General features: G+C 36.5%; 1 protein-coding gene across 1 annotated transcript in view; it reads right to left on the bottom strand.

Moving 5' to 3' along the window:
- Positions 1-19,994, bottom strand: part of MDGA2 (MAM domain containing glycosylphosphatidylinositol anchor 2) — an 873,366-nt gene that overhangs the window by 13,038 nt on the left and 840,334 nt on the right. Inside the window, exon 15 of the mRNA XM_056133738.1 lies at positions 9,195-9,325. Within this exon, the coding sequence (XP_055989713.1) occupies positions 9,195-9,325 (131 nt within the window). The remainder of the gene's footprint in view (positions 1-9,194; positions 9,326-19,994) is intronic.

The raw sequence follows: 19,994 nt of genomic DNA, 5'->3' as shown, positions 1-19,994 counted from the left end.
TTTCTGGTAGCTATTATTGCCAATGTAAATGTATTTCCAAATCTGAAGTTATAAATGTTTTTAAAAGTATTGAAATGCCAAAAAAATTTAAAAATACAAAAAACCTTAATACAGTTGCAGGTTTATGTAGTTGGGACCTCTGAGATGTAAATCTTGCCCCTCCCTAGTAAAGCCTTGAGATGAAAATTCTTTCTCTATTTGTTGACTCTTCCTAATTGGGATGTAAATCTTGCTTCCTCTGTTGACTCTACCTTATCTGCCTCTCCTCTGGTAACTCTCCCCTCATCCCCCTCCACTGGAATGCAGGTGTCCTGAGCTGTAAATTGCGGGATCTGAGTGGACATGGAAGATAACCAGATGTTTGAGTTATGAGATACCCACTAGCCACAATGCCCATGTAAACAAATGCTGATCTTTGAATCTATAGGCTAAGGAGTGATGTACTTTCAAATGGATTGGTTAAGAAAGTATATGTTGTTACAAATCTATTGGCTATGAAATGTGCGGGCTCTGCTGTGAAGGTCTATATAAGATTCCCTTTGAAGAAGTTTGGGGTCTTGCCTAACCTATCTGACCTGCGTGTCTGTGTAGGCGGCTCGACCCTGGCTAGCCAATCTTACAATAAACCTTGCTTGCTGTTTGCAATGACCTGGCACCCGAGCTGCGCAGGAGGAAGAGAGCGGCTTGGAACGCCTTCAAGAACGTCTAAGAAATAGCTAAGAGGACGTAGAACCTCCGGCTCCAGGCACATCTCTTTGATTCCACTGTTCTTCCTGCATTAACATATGCCTCAGAGACCTGGGCCCTACGCAAACAAGATGAGAACGCTATTCAGGTCTCCCAAAGAAGAATAGAAAGAGCTATGCTTGGAATATCACGTTTCACTCAAATGAGAGAAAGAATCCAGAGTTCTGACATTTGTCGACAATCAAGAATCAGGGACGCTGTCTCATTTGCCAAGGTGTCGAAAATCAGATGGGCTGGTCACGTAATGAGATTTAAAGATGATGGCTGGACTAGAGCTGTTACCGACTGGATTCCACGGGATGTCAAAAGACCGCGTGGCCACCCACCTACCAGATGGTCAGACTTCTTCGTCAAGGTCATGAACGATCGGTTTGAGGCCTTTCATGCTCCCGGAGCGAACAGATGCCATTGGGCTACACTAGCATGCGACAGGGACAATGGAGACGTTACTTACTGGCGCCCACTCGAGCAAATCGATGACTAATGGGAAGTTAAGTGATTAAGTGATTAAGTGCTGTTTGCAATCTCTGGAGTCTCTTTGTTGTTAAAGGGAGATCACGATCCACGTCCTAACAATTTTATGTTTCCTTGAATAATCAAGATTTATAAAATAAAGTACTTAGCCAGTGGACATAGAAATCAAAGGTTGTAGAGATTCAAAATCAAAATATGATTTATCTTATTTTATACTTTAACATAAATAACTTAGAAATACATGGACTCAAAAATATTTACTTTTGCTTTCTGTCAAAAGAGTAAAACACAAATTCACATCTATTCTTTATCTGAAAATAGTCACATAATAGATATAAAAAATGATATTCAATACATTAGGTAGCATGTAATAACAGAGATGATTGAGAGATGGGAATAAAATATAGTGATCCCTAAAACTGCTACATCCAGAATTTATAGACCATGGTGCAAGAGAATGGTGAGGTATCCTGGTGGGAAATCTGAGCTGGGAAAATAGAGCTGATAGTTTGACCAAGCCAAAGGCAGTTAGAAGACACACAGTTGAATGCTAGCAGAGAGGTACAAATAAAGAGATCTGCAGGATGTCCTCAAGCATTCAGCAAATTCAAAATACAGACTGAATTTGAATTTGAGGAAACGAATCAGGACCTGGGAAAGAACAAGAGAGACAGCGAATGTATGTAACAATGCTCAGGACAAGGGACACTGGACATGGAACAACTGATAAGCCTCCAAATTCCCTAGGTCCTTGGTAAACTTAGGAAATTCTTGCTTCAGTTGTGAGAATAATCAGTTCTATTTCAAACACTATTCTAGTCTGATCAAGACCAAAGTGATGAATATATTTCCAATCCATTCAACTATGCCTTCTCCCTTACCCTTTACCCCAATCACCAAGACTCAGAAATACTTATAAAAATAAAAACGTATCCAGCACCCATCATGAGTTCTCACACTCAGGTTACCAAGCTTACAAAGAAGCAGGAAAACAATGATTTGTAAATTGAGGTGATGGGAGAAGCAATGTATCAAAACTAAGTATAACTGACACAGGTTTTATCATAAAGTATCATTGAATCTGCTATCATAACAAAATTTTATAGCTCAAAATATTAACTAGAGACACAGAAAATATTTTAAGAAGACTTAAATTGAATTTACATCATACTTATGAAAAGTATGATGGGTGAAATAAAGATATACTAAAAGTGCAAGGCAGATAGTCCTTACATGAGAAATAACTAGTGGATATGAAGACAGAATAGAAACTATTTAAATTGAAGTGCAACTGACATAATAAATGTAAATAGGGGCCAAAGTGATAGTACAGTGGGTAGGGTGATTTCCTTGCATGCAGATGACATGAATTAGATCCCTGATATCATATATGTTCTCCTGACACCATCAGGAGTGATTCCTGAGTGCACAGCTAGGAGTAATCCTTGAACATCACCAGGTGTGGCCCCCAAACAAAAACAAAAGCAAGTAAATAAAATCAGTAATCAGTCCTATAACACTTTTAAGTAGCTTTATTTGGCTGGAACAAAAGCACAGAACAGCGGGTAGGGCTTTTGCCTTGTACACGGCCAATCTGGCCAACCCAGGTTCAATTCTCCCACCCCTCTCAGAGAGCCTGGCAAGCTACCGAGAGTATCTCACCCACACGGCCAAACCTTGCAAGCTCTCCATGACATATTCGATATGCCAAACACAGTAACAACAAGTCTCACAATGAAGATGTTACTGGGTCCACTTGAGCAAATCGATGAACAATGGGAGGACAGTGCTACAGTGCTATTTGGAACTAAATGTGTCAAAGGAAAGTAGGGAAAGAAAATAGCATTCAAGACACATTAATTAGAAATGTTCTAATTTTATTAAAATTATGAACCCACAGATATGGAAGTCAATGAAATTTGTAGGATGACATTGCTTTGTCCTTTCTCCCTTGCCACAAGGAGCTTAGGTTTATCAGGTTACACCTATCACAGTGCTCCTGAGTCACTCCCATTCTTTTATCTGTAACCACTTCTATGCTTTCCACCCCAACCAATTAATCAGCTTTTTCCCCTAATCAGAATCTGCTAATTTGTAAGGTCAGATCCTTCTAGGACACTGAAATTGTATTGTAAGTTAATATTGACTTTCTCCTCTCCTTATGTCTTATGTTTGTTGGACAAGGAGAGGAGAAACACACCCAGGGGACTCTGTTCTAGGGTGGGTTGTCCTGCTGAGAGAGTATCTGTCCTAGAAGTGGCTTTCCCAGAGGGAAAGAACTTTACCCCTATTGATTGTGACCACACCTATGTGTAATTGTTACTCCAACCCCTCATGGTTTTGGGTTTAACTAGACTGTAAGAGTGGGCTGGGGGATCAGTATCCAGACTCCAGAAGGAGAAGGAGAAAGGGGATCCAGATCCAGATTCCAGAGCCAGAAGGAAAATGAAGGGGGATTGAGGAGAATAAAGTAGCATGGGGGAGGAAGATGTAGGAGGAGAATCAGAGGAGAATGGAGATGAGTATGGAATAAACTGCAACTGACACCACCCAGCCTGACCCTCATTTCCTTCCTTCACCTGCCCATTGCCATCAACCTCCCTGGGGTGGGGGAACCAGCATGAGACCGCCGAATGTGGGCAGCAGGAGAGATAGACTGCTGCTGTCTTTTTTAGTTTACACAAAAATCCAGGTACATCAAAAATGAACAAAAATATAAAAGTTCATCATAATCAAATTGTTCAAAACTAATTCTAAAGAGATATTATCAAAAGGAACAAGAGTCATATAATACAGTATGAGGTCCAGCTTATCTATTCTTGAAATAATGCAAAGAAAAAGGCAATATGTTTAAAGCTTAAAAAAAGAAAATGTAGGATACTCTAGGGCACCTATCTTTCAAGAACTGAAGGAGAAATGCAACTTGAGCGACAGTATTGCAGCTAAGGCACTTGCCTTGCATGCAGTTGACCCAGGTTAAATCCCTGATATACCATATTGTCCCTTGAGCATTCCTAGGAGTAATTCCTGAATATAACTTCTGAGTGGAGAGCCAGCAGTAACCCCTAAGTATCGCCAGGTGTGGCCCCAAAGCAATAACAACAATAAAAAACAATTGAAGCTGAAATTAAGTTCAAAATATAAAAGGCAACAATAATTCATGCACCATAGAATAAATGTTAAGTGTTAAGTGAAATTCTTCAGGTGAAATGAACTAGACAGATGTAAACATAAGTCTATAGAAAAAATAAAAAAGACAAAACTGATACCTATTTTGGACACCAACTGCTTAAACCCAGATTTATTTCTTAGTGTGTATTACTAAGAAATAGAAGATCTCCACTTTAGTTTTCTCATTTCTTGAGCATTTGCTTTGAATATCCTTGCAAAATCTTTTCCTAATGTGTTTACTGAGGTTGCAGAAAGCTTGCCATTTACTGTGAGTTGAAAAATGTGCTACTCAGAGTTTACACAGACTTTTCTAATCACAAGAGAAATTCTATTTTTGTAGGATAGCACTGCATAGCACTGCATAGTCCTTCCTGCATAGCCTCAAGTAGTTTAGGTTTATTGGGTTGCTCCCATCACAGTGCTCCCATTCCTCTGTGTTTATTTGTAACTTCTTTCTTTGTGCTCTGTTGACTTGTAAATATTGTTTTTCTCTTCTCCCTAAGTCCTTTGCATAGTTTATTCAGAGCAATATCCTTTTTGTATGGACACAAGAAGACATGCTTTTGTAATGTGACTCTCAGTGATATTTTCTGGGCTGAGGTATCTGCTCTCTCACCTAAGCCTCAGCTGCCCTTATGTCCTTGCACTCCACCACCCCCCCAAAGCAGGGTCCCAATGAGGGACTGGATGGAACCAGGGCAAGCGGTAAGCTATGTGCTACTCTGGCATAATGCTTAACTATAAGTTAAGAGCTTGGGCATGGACAAATGCGGTCATGATCCAAAAAGTAATAATTAGATTTGGACCCTGCTAGGGTTAGGAATGATTAATCTAGCCTGAGCTGTAGTCTGAGTCTGTGGCAAGATGTTTCCAGGAGAGCTGCCCTACAAGCCTCAATGTTATCTCTTACTGTGTCTATACACAAATAACTAGTATTAAGATGTTGGTAGTTATTGGACTGAGAAAAGGAGAAAAACACCTTAGGAGATATTTTCCTGGGGCATTCAGGAAGGGCTTTAGAATACCTTTTAGGTGGACCCTCAGGAAGGACTTTCTTATGTTGATTTTGCTACCTGACTGGGTGCTATGTCAGCCCAGAGTGCAGGGGAGGGGCAGAGGCAAGAAAGCTGGGGAGAGAGTGGGAGAGAGCAGGGTGTTCTGGACTGTGGAGAGGCTAGCAAGGGGGACAGAGAGAAAAGAATGTGGAAGAATACAGGAGCAAGCACGTGGAGAGAGAGAGCCCAAGCTGTGAGATGGAGCACAGAGAGATGAGCGGGAGAGAAAGAAGGAGACAGGAATGAGGAGCAGTATGAGACTAGAATGGGAGGCTCAGAGAGACTGGGGCAGGAGAGTGGGGAGAATGGAATAAACGGCATCTGATCAATCAACTGGTGTGGCCCTCGTTTCCTCCACTGTCTGCCCCATCGCCCGGGCTGCCCTGGCTGGAGGAGCGACACGAGTGCACCCAGAACCTGAGCGGCCAGGTAAAGAGCCATTGTGGCCACCCCCTGGAGTTTTTACATATTTTGAAATTTCTTCTTTAATCAACAGGGCACAGAATTTAACTAAGATGAGGTAAATGGCAAAGCAATTCTATTTTAAGAGTGCAACAAGAAACTTGCAGCTGGCAATCTGCCTCTAGTGTCTTTCCCTATATGTCTGTCTAATTACTTAAATCCAGAGAAGTATTTCCTTCAGGGTTCCCCCATTGTAGCACTTTGAAGAAAGACTGTTCATTTGCAAGAAGAAAATAAAAATACACTCTTTCTAATGTGGACTCCTGAAAGAATAAAACAATTATTTGTATGACTATAATAATTTAACAACTGCATTATAGGTAAATATACTGAATCTGAATAATGAACTAATTTTAGTTCAGAGTGTTTTCATTCTCAATTTTAGTAGCAAATCTTAAGTCATTGTTTTTTTAAGAATGGATACTTGTATAACCTGTTCACCAGACTCAAGCCAGCTGTCTTTAAATTCTATGGGTACTAAACTTTCCTTAATGTTTGTTTATTTGTTTATATACTCCCAGCTGTGTTTTGTTCTGGTTCTGTGGTATTCAGGAATCACTCCTGGTGGTGCTTAGAGGATCTTGTGCAGAGCTGGGAAGTTCACTGTGGTGGGTCCATGCAAAGCAAATAAAATACCTCTGTACTATATTTCTGGTTCCTGAATATTCTTCTGTTTAACTCTAAAACGTATTAAAGTCTCTCTTACACACTTCCTGTTACTAATTGCTAGTATTCCTCGTGGCTCTATCCTTCAGTCACTAATCACAGGTGTGTACTTTTTTATTGGAAATATTAACCTCTCTCACAGTTTTGACTAGCACATACAATCTAATGTGGGCTAGTATGTGTTTCCTCAAAGCTTCCAATGAAGAAATATACCACAATGTTTTGTAATCTTTAAAAGTACTTAACAGATATTTCACATTAACATGCTCAAAGGAGAACTAGTTGCTCAAAGGAGAACTAGTTGTTTCTATCCCTGATATTCATCTCCTTCTTGTTATTTAAAGTAAGGCATAAAAATGTCCCAAGATTCTCTAGATTGAAACTTCTTAGTCATTCATGACTAACTCACCAATTCCAAGATGAAAATGTTTTGCTAGGTTTTAATCATTAGTATACCTTTTAGATTTGGAGTGATAACACAGTGGGTAGGGTGTTTGCCTTGCACACCGCTGACCCAGGTTCAATTCTTCCATCCCTCTCAGAGAGCTCAGCAAGCTCAAGAGTATCCTGCCCACATGGCAGAGCCTGGCAAGCTTCCCATGGCATATTCGATATGCCAAAAACAGTAACAACAAATCTCACAATGGACACGTTACTGGTGCCCGCTCAAGCAAATTGATGAACAACAGGAGGACAGTGCTACAGTGCTACAGTATATCTTTTAGTCATTCTCTTTTCCTTCTACAATTTCACTAATTTTTCTCAATAGTGTTATGGAATTGATGATGCTATCCTAAATGGTTTGAATTTCAGTTGTTACCTTCCTGAACAAGTCTTTAACATGCAACCTAAGTGACAATCATCATACAAAAGTCTATATAAATATAATTTCTTTCTTTTCTAAATCTGTGGTATAGGAATTTGATGTTTTCATTCACTTGGATTTCTACAATATTAATGTGAGTTTTTCCTTTTATTTCTAATTCCTTTATTTCTGATTTCACCACCCATAATAGACTACTTTGACTATTCTCCACATTATTCTTGCTGGGTAGATATGGTCTCAAAATCTTGATTACTGCAGTTATTAAATTATTTGATGATTTTAATGTATATTAATACCAATTTAAGGCAAAGTATTATTTTTAAATATCTATATCCAGTACTATGCCTGGCTTATGGTGGTAGCTCAATAGTATTTATTAAACTATTGTCTATGATATATACATTTATCTTGTAGATGCTCAAAAACATTTGTTAAACTGATGTATGTGGCACTAAAAGATTTTGATGAAAGTCATGTATTATGCAAAACTATGTCCAAAAGAACATAAGTGTTCTATAAATAAAAAATTCTTGTGTAAATAGGTGTCCTTTAATATTAATATTACTTAAAGAATAACACTCTGAAATTCTTTCATGTTCAAAGTGATTTAATGATATGTTGTTACAGGATTAACTTTCCTAATTGTGTTTTTCATTAAAGAAACAAAATGATTGCTATAGTCAGTGCTTTGAGTTACTTTTATGTCTAAATAGTCTTATTCTGTTACTATTTACAATTTTGAACAATTATGAACTTTTATTTCGGATAAGTTCAAAAGTTCATTTAAAATTTTATTCTATATATTCTATAATTTTAAATTAATTGTATAATAATTTTATAGGTTACATCAAAATGAAAGGACATAACCCAATTGAAAATTGGCATTATTAGTAACACCAGCTTTTCTGTACTTTTACTATATATGAAAAAAAATACCTAGGAAATCACCAATTACAAAAATGGATATCTAACATTCATATATTTAATTACAAAGGTTATTAAAACTATTATTTTTTCCACTAAAACAGTTTCAAGAATTTTTATCTTTAACCATGATAGCCATTGTTACAACCTTTAAAATTTAAGTCTGAGAATATGACCACTGTTGTGGTTTGTTTCACTGGTAGAATATATGTCTTCCATGTGCAATGGCCTAAATTTGATATTTGACAACAAAAGTATACAACTTTTGTGAAATTGCCCCCCTAAAGTATATAAAATCTTGTAAGCTTATTTTATTTCAATTATAAGAAAAATACAACATATATTGCAACTATCTTTATTCCAAAGAATTTAAATCTTTCCTAATGTGAAAATTAGGAAGATAATCTTGTTTAAAGTTATTTGTCTGTGATGATCAAAGGGATCAATTACTAAAGTGACTTCATCACAGATACATATTTTGTTAAAGCATATAAAATTCCATCAAGTGAAATTCAAATATATTAATTGAGAATTGATTATCCAGGTCCCATTACTATAAGAAACTGTTTGTTTTTAAGAAATAAAATATAGATATGCATTTTATAGACATGGTCATATTTTCTTCAAGAAAGACATCTGAATTTTAATAAGCTATTATTCCAACATAATATTTGATGAATAATAAAAAATGAAAACATTTTCTATTTATAAAATATCTTTCAAAACTACAGAAAAATAAACATGTGATTTCTGTGATGCTTATATCACATACTTTTTAATATTTTTGACTCCTATTGTTTATTCAAGCATCTAAGTTTTTGCATTTTTCTCATGTGCAGCAATATCACTACAGACAAAATTTTTCTTACCTGAAATGAAGTAATTGGATATATATTAACATGCGCCTCATTCCATCTTTGTCCTTTATTTCCACTTGAAGACCATAGTGGATTCTCTATTGTTGTCTGCCCTTTCAAACGTAGATAAACATTTAAAACACCTAAAAACAACAATTACATTTTATTTTTTTATATTTGTTTTTATTGCAATGTTATCTCTCCTTGGTCAAATACTCATAATTTAATATAATTTTACATGTGTCTGGAGAGCTAGTACAGCAGGAAGGGCACTTGCCTTTTTCACACAGCCCAGGTTTAATCTCCAGAAACCCATAGGCTCCCCCAAGTCCTGCAGAACAGTAATCTCTTTCTCCTTTCTTCTTTCATTTCTGATCTTGTTCTTATAATATATGGAGCATATGGCAAGCCTCCAAAGATAATCATGTCCTAATCCCTAAAACTTGTAAATCTTATTTTATATGACAAATGGATTTTACAGATATGATTCAGGACCTTAAAATGAAAAAATGAGTCTACAGTATCATTAGGTGTAATCACACATATCTTTTAGAAGATGGACATGGAAAGGTACTTGATATAGAAGAGAAGACCAAATGAGAAAAAAGAAGCTATATTGCAAGTTTATTTTGTTTTCTTTTTTGTTTGTTTGTTTTGTTTTCGGGTCACACCTGGCTGTGTTCAGAGCTTATTACTGACTGTGTTCAGGGATCACTCCTGGTAGGCTCAAGGACCATATGTGGTGCTGAGGATCAAACCAAGATTGGCAGCATGCAAGAAAACTGTCCTACACTGTTGGTTTATAGTTTGATGCAGGTTGCTTTAGGTTGACCTTGCGACCACTCACTACTTTCAGACTAGCCGGTTAAAAGATGGAAGGAGTGACATGCTAAACACATGCTTTAGAATCTGGAAAGAAAATGAAAATAGATTTTGCATTAGAGACTTCACAAGGAATCAGCCTTTTTGACACCATAATTTTAGCTGCAGGGTTATTTCATATTTGTCATCTAGAATTGTAAGATATTAAAATCATATTGCTTTAAGGGTAAAGTTTGCAGTATGTTGGTTTTGGGGATAAAGGAGAGGGTGGCTTTTTGCAGTACATTCGTGCAGTGCTAGGGATGGAATCAAGGTCAGTTGCATGCAAGGCAAGCTCCTTAACCTCTGTATGATTTGCCTGGTTCCTGTGGTATGTTATTTGTTACTGCAGAACTGAGAAACTAATTTAGTATGTAATCAGGAACTGACTGCATCTCTTTTTTGATCCCAGTGTTCCATCCCTGCTTCATTTTTTTTCTAAACAAGTGAAGATAAAATGAAAATAAATTTTGTCTCATGCTCTGATACATCTCCTTCGGCAATTTCACACCCTAAACATAGGAACAATATAACAACAATGGTAAAATTAATGCCATGAAACAGATGATGTTGAAAACATACTTCATGCAAGAAATTAATCTGAATAATCGTATCAAGTGCTTCCTATTTTGATCCCCACAAAATTAGAGAAAAGTAAGAGTGTGTAAATAATTTGTCCTATGTTATAAGGTAAGAAAATCAGAGTCTTCCAAATTCTAATATCTTAATAATTAGACAATATTTAGTATATGCTATTCAAATATTAACTTTTTTATATATGTTAATAAAACCAATAAAGTGTTCGATGAAGGAAATTTTTTAGCATACAGATCAATAGCTTTTCTTTTTCTGAGGGGTAGGAGGAACATTCAGGATATACCTGCAATATTCAAGGATCCATGGGAATTGAATCGATAGTCTCTCATATGCAAGGCATGTTTTGCCTCATAAGAACCTTCTTGACAAGCTCAATAACTTTTGATTGATACATTCTACAATGTAAGTGCCACTAAATTAAGGTATAGAGTAGTTATACCTCTCAGGAATGCTCCCTCAAATTCTTTTGCAATAAATCTTAATAGCCCATTTTCTATGCCATGCAATTATGATCTTCCTCCATTCACTAGCAAATGATGTTTGCTTTTTCTAGAATTTTGCATTCGTGAAATTTTGCAAAAGTGATTTTCTGCATGTCTGTTTACTTTTTTTCCAAATAACTTTATGTTACTCATCTATGTTATTGTACTAACTCTTTCAGTTTTATAATTTAGTTCACATACATTTAATGAAGTTACTGATATGTTTAAACTTAAGTAGGTAAAGGTAAAGGCTCTCCCGTTGATCGTCGATTTGCTCGAGCGGGCCCAGTAACGTCTCCATTGGAGACTTTGTTGTTACTGTGTCTGGCATATCGAATACTCTCGGTAGCTTGCTGGGCTCTCCGAGAGGGGCGGAGAAATCGAACTCGGGTCGGCCATGTTGGCCGCTTGTAAAGCGAACGCCCTACCCGCTGTGCTACACCTTCTTTTACAAATCCTATCATTTTACAAAATTATAATTACAAATATCATTTATTAAGTAGAGAATCAAATCTTGTCCCTTTACTAAATTATACATATTATTATATTCTAATAGTCAGGAATATTCATACAAATTCTAAGAGAAAAGAAAATATACATTAAATGTTCTATTTGTGTACCGTTTCTGATGGTATTCACATCCTCACATCTGAGTTATAATTTGGAACCATTTCTCTGTGCTCTGATGACATCCTTCTATACTTATAACAGTGATTACCTGATGCAGATAAAAAGTTCTCAGATTTCTTTCTGTAAAAGTATCCTCATATTTTAGATGATTTTGGGAAAGGAAGAATTGTGACACACCCCCCCCCCCCCCCACCACCACCACCACTTTCAAGATAGCCTCTTAAATTCGAAGTCAACCATCACTTTATCTTTGTTCCACTGTGCATATATTCTATTTCTCCCTCAGGCTGTGTTTGAAAATTTCTTTGTTTTTGGTTTATTGTAGTTTGATTGCTATGTTTCTATATATGGTTTTTTTAAAATTTATTTCTGCCTCAAAGTCACTAATCGTCTTTTAGACTTTTATTCATGTCAGAAAATATTTTTGCTTCATTTTCTCTTCCTTTTCTCATTCTAATAATGTTCTCTCTTTTTCTCTCTTTATCTCTCCCTCTCTCTCTCTTTCTCTTGTATGTCGTGTGTGTTTGATTTCTTTTAAAGTTCACTGAGACAGTATTGATTTCTAAGTGACAAAAGTTATTTAAACTTATTTTTCTGTATTCTGATAAAAATATTAGACATATGAAATAGGATAAGACTATTTAAGAGAAGTTAAATTCAGCAAAGATGATTCAGCACATTATTATAGTATTAAAGTAAAAAAATTCAGAGTGAATTTGATGGATTGTGCTAATATCCTTTAATTTTAAATCCTTAGAGGTTCTGTGTTTTTGTCTTAGTAGGTACTAGATACCTAAGTATGAATTTAATCATCACTACAAAGTTTCAAATGTTATATAGTTTTAAGATACAAGTTTCAAATAGCTAGTTTGAAATAACGATATTTGTCTTAGTTTTCTAATTTTAATCTTTATATATATATTTATATATTTAATGTATTTATATATATTTAATCTTTATATATATTTATATATTGTGCCTTAGGAGTTAGGATTAAAGAGGATTTCTCTTATTTCATGACTACAGTCATAAATGCTCAAATGATTTTTTGTTGTAATACTTTGTGAGTAGTGATAAACCTATTGAGGTTTTTAAAAATTATGCTATAACATGATTCTTGTGTTGTTGTTGGACAGGAGTGATAGCACAGTGATAAGGAGTTTTCCTTGTGCACGGCCGACCCAACCGACCTGTGTTCGATTCCTCCATCCTTCTCAGAGAGCCTAGAAAGCTACAGAGAATATCTCGCCCACATGACAAAGCCTGGAAAGCTACCCGTGACGTATTCAATATGCCAAACACAGTAACAACAAGTCTTATAATGGAAATGTTATTGGGCATGCTCGAGCAAATTGATGAACAATGGGAGGATAGAACATTGACAGTGACATGATTCTTAATTTTAATTTGAATAAATGTATTAAATCATAACTTGTATAAGTATTATTTTATAAGTATGACTGCATATTTCTTTTATTTTATTGTCCTTATTAATTTTTACTATTTTATTATATTTTATTTATTTTAAATAAATAATGTAAATATATATCCAAAATGTACAAACATTTCCCATGGATACTTGAAATAAGAAGTTAATATTAATTAAATTGTAATTTATTCTATTTAAGGCCTTGAGATCACTAGCATATAAATCACAGTTTTATTCTAATAGTAATGCAGATTCATTTATTTGAATTTCACATTTTATAAAGGATTAGAGTGTGCCAAAATTATCTAGCTCCAGGCAGGAGCTATGTATACTGATAGGTAATTGTTAGCATCATTTGTTATATATACACAGACAAAGTGGGAAATTATAAAATCATTATTTTCTGCTTGAATAGAAATGGCTGCGTGCATCTATTGTTAGTATTTTTTCAATATATAATTGCAGATATATCTTGGATAGAAAATGTCAGTTTATTTCCTCCAGTCATTACTATGTCTTCTCATATCCAGTTAAATCTGTACTTTAGTGTCTAACAACTTTTCCTGAATCATGACTTACACCAGACATTCTCTTCTCTGACATAATTCAGATTTCTTATATGGACTATTTCATTATTTTTGCTCTACTTTCTACTCTACTATAAGAATAGCATTCTTTTCTTCTCTATTTTTACACCTTGGTTCTCATTCTCTACAGTCTTTAAACTTTGCCAGGTATATGGAAATAGAAAATAAAGGAGAATAGGGAAGACTCTGAGTAGATGGTTTGTGTTGAATTTTGAAGGAATAATATTAGATGGCTAGATGATTAAACAAGGAAAAAAAAAGTACTTATTCTATCTGTGGCACTGTAGCACTGTCCTCCCGTTGTTCATCGATTTGCTCAAGCGGGCCAGTAACGTCTTCATTGTGAGACTTGTTACTGTGTTTAGCATATAGAATACATCACAGGGAGCCTGTCAGGGTTTGCTGTGTGGGCAAGATACTTTCGGCAGCTTGATGGGCTCTCTGAGAGGGACAAAGGAATCAAACCTGGGTCAGCCAGGTCATCCACGTGCAAGGCAAACGCCCTACTGCTGGGCTATCAGTCTAGCCCACTTATTCTATTGCACAATTTAAAATATTTACGTACTTAAAGGGCTAGAACGATAGCCCAGGGGTTAGGACGCTTGCCTTGCATGTGGCCAACTAAGGTTCGATTCCTCCATCCATCTCAGAGAACCTGGCAAGCTATCAAGAGTATCATGCCCACACGGAAGAGCCTGGCAAGCTCCCCGTGACGTATTCAATATGCCAAAAACAGTAACAAGAAGTCTCACAATGGAGATGTTACTGGTGCTCGTACAAGCAATTCAATGAACAACAGGAGGACAGTAACAGTGACAGTGACAGATATTCTTAATGAATACCATCACAAATCACAAATCATCATGTTATTCGTCGTTTGCCTCAAGCAGGCCCCAGTAACGTCTCCTTCATCCTAGCCCTGAGATTATATTCAAGGCTCTTTAGGAGAATGAGACCCATCATTGTTACTGGTATTTGGCATATTGGGTACGCCACGGGGAGTTTGCCAGACTCTGCCGTGTGGGCAGGCTACATTCGGTAGCCTGCCAGTTTGTCCAAAGTAGGAATGAGATAATAAGATGTCCTAATAAGATGTCGTGCGGCTGCAAATGCGGCCGTGCAGTTCCGGGAGCTGGTTTTTATAGTCTGAGTCTTGGCCGTTGATGGAATTACACGGTGCCAGGGGACCAGTTGGTGGATGTGACCCACACCTACTGGAATTTGGAGGATCTGGGTGGAGGATGCCCAGTCCCAATCTGAGTAGGCTTGGAGATCTCAGCCCTGGAACCCGCGTGGCTTTGTCCCTCTGCCGGTACCTTCATGTGTGCGGAGAGTGGTCTCAGCATGGTGGTGGCTGGTCCTGGAGGTCTTTGGCTGCCGGAGCCCTGGTCGGGGTGGGGAGGAAAGCTCAACCCGCTCCCCTCCAAGGGGCCCCATATTCATTCACAAATATTGACATTACTAGGGTACCATATCCTGGGGACAGATTATTTCTACTCCCCAAATACACAATTCATTAGGACCATGAATAGCAGCCATGAAAAGTTTCAAAATAGACACACTTGATTTAGAGAAAGCACAGCTGGAATATACATTGGAGATTTTCAGAGAGAAACAAGGAAGATATAAGTCCTTCATGTCCTTATGGTATTAATGTTGAATAAGTATCTTTACCCAGGAAACAATAGTGAAAAAGGCACCGAGAAAATCAGTTAGCACTGCAATTTGGGATTTCTAAATACAGGAAGTGACAGAGATATAAAGTGATCATTATATGCTTAAATACATTTTAAAGCCTTAAAGATTAATATTCTTGACTCTACCTACTACAACTCTTTATTGTTATGTTATTGCTTCCATTTATTACTCCCCTAAAATATTGCATTCTTCAAACATGCAACCTTTGCAATTATTTTACAAAGAAAAGTGTTACTTTTAGAAAGACAACTTTTACATGTGCCTGTTGTCCTTGCATATAAAGCCACACTTCTACTAAGTTTCTTTCCACCTCTATAGATTTGATATATCATTTTCACCAGGATTAATTTCCACATAGAACTTGAAATTTTAATTTTTTAAACAGTTCTTCTTCTGATGATTTTATATCTAAATTTGTCCTGTATTTCTATCCCCTTTTCTCTTAAAATATGTCCAACTGAAACCCCTTTTCTATCATGTCTTCCTAAACTTAATGTTCTTCAAAGAGTAGAAATCATTAATGAAATACTTTGCATGCTTCCCATTTGCATCACAGTGAAGTAATTTTTCTAGAACAAGCTTTTGAATAATTTTATAATACTTAATGAATATTTTTATGTCTTTTGTACTGCTATCTTTATTTTCTTAAATTGGTATGATACTTAGATATCATCTTCTCTTGGAAATAAATGAATTACCTTTAATCTAATTTTTAACAAGTTTTTTATGACATGCAGTTACCTTATATGAGACTTATTTTCTTTGCAAGAACATTATACTTCTGGTTACTAAATTAAGAATTAGAATGTCTACCACTATGTATATGATCACTGAAATAATATTATTTAACATCTCTAAGTTATATTATACCATGCATATATCAGTATTGTAGATTATGTAATGTATACTCTATTATATAGTGATATTATTATAATGGCAACCTATTATAGTTTTCATTAATTTTCTTCTTTAGTCAATTTTCCTGAACTTTTTTTTAAGAAGAAATTTAACCAGCATGGCAGACAATGACTAAGATGATTCCAAATGATATCACACTCCTAGTACTTACAACCACATGTAATTTTGTCCCTTGCATGTGCTTTGGAACTATCAGCAGTTATTATAAATAGATTAGAGTAGAGGTTATGGGATGTCATTTATAGGTTTCAAAGAGACTGTACAAGATTGCTCTCTTACATGGACTGCATGACATAGAGAGTGTATAATGTCATGGCACCAGAAAATTCTGTAGAGATAACCATATGGTGAGGAATTACGAGAGGCCCCTGAAAGTAGTCATGAATCCACTTCTTCAATCCAATATCTTGAGGGAGTGAGACTTGTTAAGAAAGAGGAGAATGGACTTAGAATTTAACTCATTCCCAGTTAAATTCTTCAGATTAGATTGCAATCTTGTCCAAGAGTTAACCTGCATTCTCATAAAAAAAAAATTTAAAATATGAAACCTTTGAACTACTAGCATCAGATAAGGAAATTGACCCCTAGAAACTATGGATAAAAAAATGTGTTTATGGGGTTATGGTGCCACCAGCAGGTCAACGTCTACCTGCAGGGCGAGTGCATCAGCAGCCTGATGGTGACTTCAGACTTCCAGATACCCCAAAATTGCTGCTGTGACTTTGGCTGGACCCCAACAACTTGGGGTCAAATTTACGAAGAAATTAAACGTCTTAAAGTTAGGTATGTGGGAGCTACACCCACAAACCACCTCCTGCTCAGCTATACACGCTCATATATTGGTCTTATTTCAGAGAGCCATAAATCTTGAAAGAAATCCAAAACAGCAGTAAGAACTGGTGGCACAGCATGATCCAGAGACACACAAAAGAATCTCTGAACCAAGAAGCTTGTTGCAGAGTTTTCTCCAGACCGTAATTATCTAAATGTTTAGAATTCCAGGAGAACATGGCTGCTCTCGTGGCCATGCAACATCTTATGCTACTCATAACAAGCAATACAAAAGAGAGTAAGGGGGGGATTGTTTACCATAGAGGCAGGGAAAGAGGCAGGATTGGGTGGGGATACTGGGGACCTTGGTGGTGAAAGATGTGCACTGGTGAAGGGTTGGGTAATTGATCATTGTATCACTGAGACTCAAACAGGAAAACGTAACTGTGTCTCACAGTGATTAAAATAATAATAATAATAATAATAATAAACAATAAAATAAAATTGACATTCTAAATAAAAAAAGTAATATGGAGTGCATGCCCAATTCAATCAGGTTAATCAATGGCTGAATAAATAGCAATACTTCTACATAAAAGTAAATGTTTTCACAAAATTTGGAAAAAATCTGCTATGTAGGCAACATATTAGTAACAAAACATTTGACTTATTTCAAAGAAGTATTTTTCATGTATAAATGGTCACCTATCTTTATTATTAAAATATAATTAATCTCAATAATATACTTTTTCCATTAGTCATAATTAAAGTAGCAACGATTATTTATGAATTTTCAAGAAGTAATTATTGCATTGGCAATAGAAATCTAGAACAAATAATTTCTGAATCTGCAACTCCAAAAAAAATACCACTAATAATGTAATTTGTAAAATCAATGACTCTAAAAGCCCTTGGGGTTTTCATATGAACAACTAACTTAGACTAATATTTGCAAAGAGAAAAAGTTTTAGCCAGAGGCAGAGCTCCCTAATGAGTTAGCTTATCTAGTTCTAGTTGGTTATCTGGTACCTGGAACATATGTTTCTGCACAGATTTTAGTAAGCAGTATGATTATGACTGCTTATAGGGACAGAAACGATAAACCTGAAAGACTACTGCAGTATTTTGTCACATGTAAGGTAGATAAATTGCAGAAATCAGAGGGTTAACTGGGTAAGAACATTGGGGAAAATAGAAAAATGTCATCTTGCAGAAAATAAACTGAATGTTCATTGACAAAAAGTATAACAATCATAGTGATAAAATAAAATATATACTAAAATTATCTTGGATTCGCATAAAATATGTAGGAAATTTGAATGTGAGTTAAAAGATAATTAGATTTATCATAAAGGCATGTATTGGTGCTGGAGCTATAGCACAGGGGGTAGGGCATTTGCTTTGCATAGGGCCAACCCGGGTTCAATTCCCAGCATCCCATATGGTCCTACAATCACCGCCAGGAGTAATTCCTGAGTGCAGAGGCAGGAGTAACCCTTGTGCAACCCCGGGTGTGAAACCCCCAAAAAATAGCAAAAAAAGGTATATATTATATATATGTATATATATATGGGTATATATATGTGTATATATATATATATATATATATCTGCGCCAGGCAGTTTTCACCTCGGGGTACCCCAGAGGGGGGGTGGGTGAGAGTCCTACTCACCCCAAGGGATCCAGCTGGCAGGCGACCTCCACTACCCAACTGCTATCACGCTCCAGGCCTCTTTGCACATGCTCAGGCCGAGCCTCACATATGAGGTACATATTCCTCGACCATTATATATATCTTAGAGAGCCTGACAAGCTACTGAGAGTATCTTGTTCGCATGGTAAAGTCTGGCAAGTTCCCTGTGGCTTATTTAATACATCAAAAACAGTAACAAAAACAGGTCTCATTCCCCTGACCCTGAAAGAGCCTCCAATATGGCAGTATTGGGGAATAGGAGTAAGAAGAGGCTGCTAAAATCTCAGGGCTGGGACGAATGGAGGCATTACTGGCTCCTGCTCGAGTAAATAGAAGAACAACAAGATGACAGTCATTCAGTGATATATTGAAGTAATTTAAATATTGTGTGACAAACTATTGAGATCAGGCTTACTCTCCTACAGCTCTCATAGATTTTCTAGTGTACATTTAATGCTTCTGTAATTTTTCCTACTCATGTAAGGTTATTTTCCCAATTCAAAGATTTCATCATGCATATTGATACACAAAATTTATAATTAGTCTTCTAAGTATAAAACTACCTAAGTTTTCCTGAAAATCAAGTTTCCTGCAGATTGGAAGAAGTGAACTCTATCTAGCATCCCAGGTTGGTATCATGGATACGCTACTTTTCACTTATGATATTTTGGATGTGTTGGCTAATTTTTTTTTTTTTTTCAGAAACTGAGAGTATAGTAGGTAGGGCTTGCCTTGTTGCAACTGATCCAGGTTTGGTGGCTGACACCACAAATGTTCTCTCGAGCACAGAGCCAAGAGTAAGACCTGATTACAGCTGAGTTTGGACAACAAATTAAAAATCAATAAATAAACATTTAAAAATTTTTCATTCAAGAAACAGAATAATGATCTTTATGATTACAAGATAAGTGGAACTCTCTGAGACCTTGGATTACAAGATAAGTGGAACTCTCTGAGACCTTGGACTCCAGGCTCAACGGACCCAGGGACAGAGATTCTCTGTTTGCTCCCACCATCCACAGCCGCCGCCACACTCCAGGACGCTTTCTGGACCCACGTGGCAGCTCTGGCTAAGACGCACACCACGACTGAAGATCCACAGAACAAGATAAGCGGAACTCTCTGAGACCTTGGACTCCAGGCTCA

Source organism: Sorex fumeus, unplaced genomic scaffold (assembly GCF_029834395.1).
Source record: "Sorex fumeus unplaced genomic scaffold, SorFum_2.1 ptg000098l, whole genome shotgun sequence".
NCBI classification, from domain to species: domain Eukaryota; kingdom Metazoa; phylum Chordata; class Mammalia; order Eulipotyphla; family Soricidae; genus Sorex; species Sorex fumeus.
The sequence above is the reverse complement of the archived record's forward strand: the minus strand, read 5'-3'. Positions and strand labels throughout refer to the sequence as shown.